The sequence below is a fragment of the Conger conger genome, chromosome 17 (assembly GCF_963514075.1).
Source record: "Conger conger chromosome 17, fConCon1.1, whole genome shotgun sequence".
NCBI classification, from domain to species: domain Eukaryota; kingdom Metazoa; phylum Chordata; class Actinopteri; order Anguilliformes; family Congridae; genus Conger; species Conger conger.
The window spans coordinates 6,808,570-6,811,069 of NC_083776.1; the positions used below are offsets into that span (position 1 = coordinate 6,808,570).

A 2,500-nucleotide genomic window follows, 5' to 3' on the forward strand; every position below is an offset into this window, starting at 1 on the left:
ACACACACACACACACACACACGTACACATACACACACACACACACACACACACACACTCACTCACAAGCACACTCATTCACACGCACACGCACCCACACACACTCATAAGACGCACACAGTCACTTATATATACGCTCATGCGAGACATGCACACACACACTCTCACAGTTCTGTGTGTGTGTGTGTGTGTGTGTGTGTGAGTGTATGTGTGTGTGTCTTGTGAGTGAGTGAGTGCGAGTGTGTGTGTGTGTATGTGTGCTGTGTGTGTGTGTGTGTGTGTGTGTGTGGGGGTGTGTGTGCTGTGTGCTGTGTGCTGTGTGCTGTGTGCTGTGTGCTGTGTGTGTGTGTGTGTGTGTGTCCCAGGCAGTGTGTGAAGGAGGTACACTCTCTCTCTCTCTCTCTCACAGTGTGTGTGTGTGTGTGTGTGTGTGTGTGTGTGTCCCAGGCAGTGTGTGAAAGAGGTACACTCTCTCTCTCTCTCTCACAGTGTGTGTGTGTGTGTGTCTCAGGCGGTGTGTGAAGGAGGTACACTCTCTCTCTCTGTCTCTCACAGTGTGTGTGTGTGTGTGTGTGTGTGTGTGTGTGTGTCTCAGGCGGTGTGTGAAGAGGTCCGGGAGCTGGGTCCAAAGGCTGGCCTGCATCATGATGGCGTGGTGTTTGGTTCTGATGACTTCTGCGCCAGCATAGGTCTGTCCTGCTTTTCTTCTCTTCCCAGCCCCGGGCTCATGACTCCAGCCTCAGATTCCCTCCCATGATTCCTGATCTGGGAAACCTGCCTTAGGGATACCAGCCCAGCATCCCATGTTCATTTTCTAAGCAACTTTCCACCTTTTAAAAATGAATTTGTCTATTTGTAAACATTAGTTAAATTAGTAAATCATTTGTGTATCGCACACAACATGAGGGATCCCACCATATTGACATTTAGAAACAATCATTTTTGCAGAAATTAACAATCCTCGTGTGCATTTAGGATTTTCTTTTTAATTTTTTAAGTAATTTTACATACTGTATAGGTTTGTGTTTTGAAGGTTATGTTTATATTTCTGGTTTTCATGGTTATGTTTTTATGTTTGTGTTTTTCAGGTTATGTTTGTGTATGTGTTATGAAGGTTATGTTTGTGTTTGTGTTATGAAGGTTATGTTTGTGTATTTAAGGTTATGTTATGTTTTTGTTTGTGTCTTTAAGGTTATGTTATGTTTGTGTTTGTGTCTTTAAGGTTATGTTATGTTTGTGTTTGTGTCTTTAAGGTTATGCTATGTTTGTGTTTGTGTCTTTAAGGTTATGTTATGTTTGTGTTTGTGTCTTTAAGGTTATGTTATGTTTGTGTTTCAGTATTTAAGGTTATGTTATGTTTGTGTTTGTGTCTTTAAGGTTATGTTATGTTTGTGTTTGTGTATTTAAGGTTGTGTTATGTTTGTGTTTGTGTTATGAAGGTTATGTTTGTGTTTGTGTCTTTAAGGTTATGTTATGTTTGTGTTTGTGTCTTTAAGGTTATGTTATGTTTGTGTTTGTGTATTTAAGGTTGTGTTATGTTTGTGTTTGTGTTATGAAGGTTATGTTGTGTTTGTGTATTTAAGGTTATGTTATGTTTGTGTTTGTCTTTAAGGTTATGTTATGTTTGTGTTTGTGTCTTTAAGGTTATGTTATGTTTGTGTTTGTGTCTTTAAGGTTATGTTATGTTTGTGTTTGTGTCTTTAAGGTTATGTTATGTTTATGTTTGTGTATTTAAGGTTATGTTATGTTTGTGTTTGTGTCTTTAAGGTTATGTTATGTTTGTGTTTGTGTCTTTAAGGTTATGTTATGTTTGTGTTTGTGTCTTTAAGGCGCCACTCGTACGCAGGACGCGTCGGAGCTGCTGTACGCGCGGCAGAAGGTGGTCGTCACGGCGAAGGCGTTCGGCCTGCAGGTGGTGGACCTGGTGTACATCCAGTACCAGGACGGAGATGGCCTCCGCCGACAGGCCCGGGAGGGAGCGCTGATGGGCTTCACTGGTACTGTCCCCACAACTACACACATTCAGATAAATACACATACATATGCACACACACACATACATTCAGATACACATACATACATATGCACACACACACACACACACACACACACACACACACATACACGTACACACACATACACACACACACACATACATACATACATACATACATACATACATACACACATACACACACATACATATGCACACATACACACACACATACACATACACTCTCTATCACACGCACACACACACACACACACTGTCACACACACACTCACATGCACACATACACTCTCTCACACACACATACATTCACACACATGCACTCACACATGTGGACACATACACTCACACACACACATACTCACAGACATACTCTCACACACACATACACACACACATACAGACACTCACACACACATACACACACACACTCACACTCGCACACACACACACACATACACACACACACACAGACACACGCATGCGCAC

General features: G+C 41.8%; 1 protein-coding gene across 3 annotated transcripts in view; it reads left to right on the forward strand.

The window, feature by feature from the left end:
- Positions 1-2,500, forward strand: part of clybl (citrate lyase beta like) — a 68,552-nt gene that overhangs the window by 54,832 nt on the left and 11,220 nt on the right. For all 3 annotated transcript variants that reach the window (XR_009705867.1, XR_009705866.1, XM_061225941.1), the window contains exons 5-6: positions 596-689; positions 1,830-1,997. Coding sequence is in view for 1 of the 3 variants with exons in the window: in XM_061225941.1 (XP_061081925.1) it covers positions 596-689; positions 1,830-1,997 (262 nt within the window). In the remaining 2 variants the exon portion in view is untranslated. The remainder of the gene's footprint in view (positions 1-595; positions 690-1,829; positions 1,998-2,500) is intronic.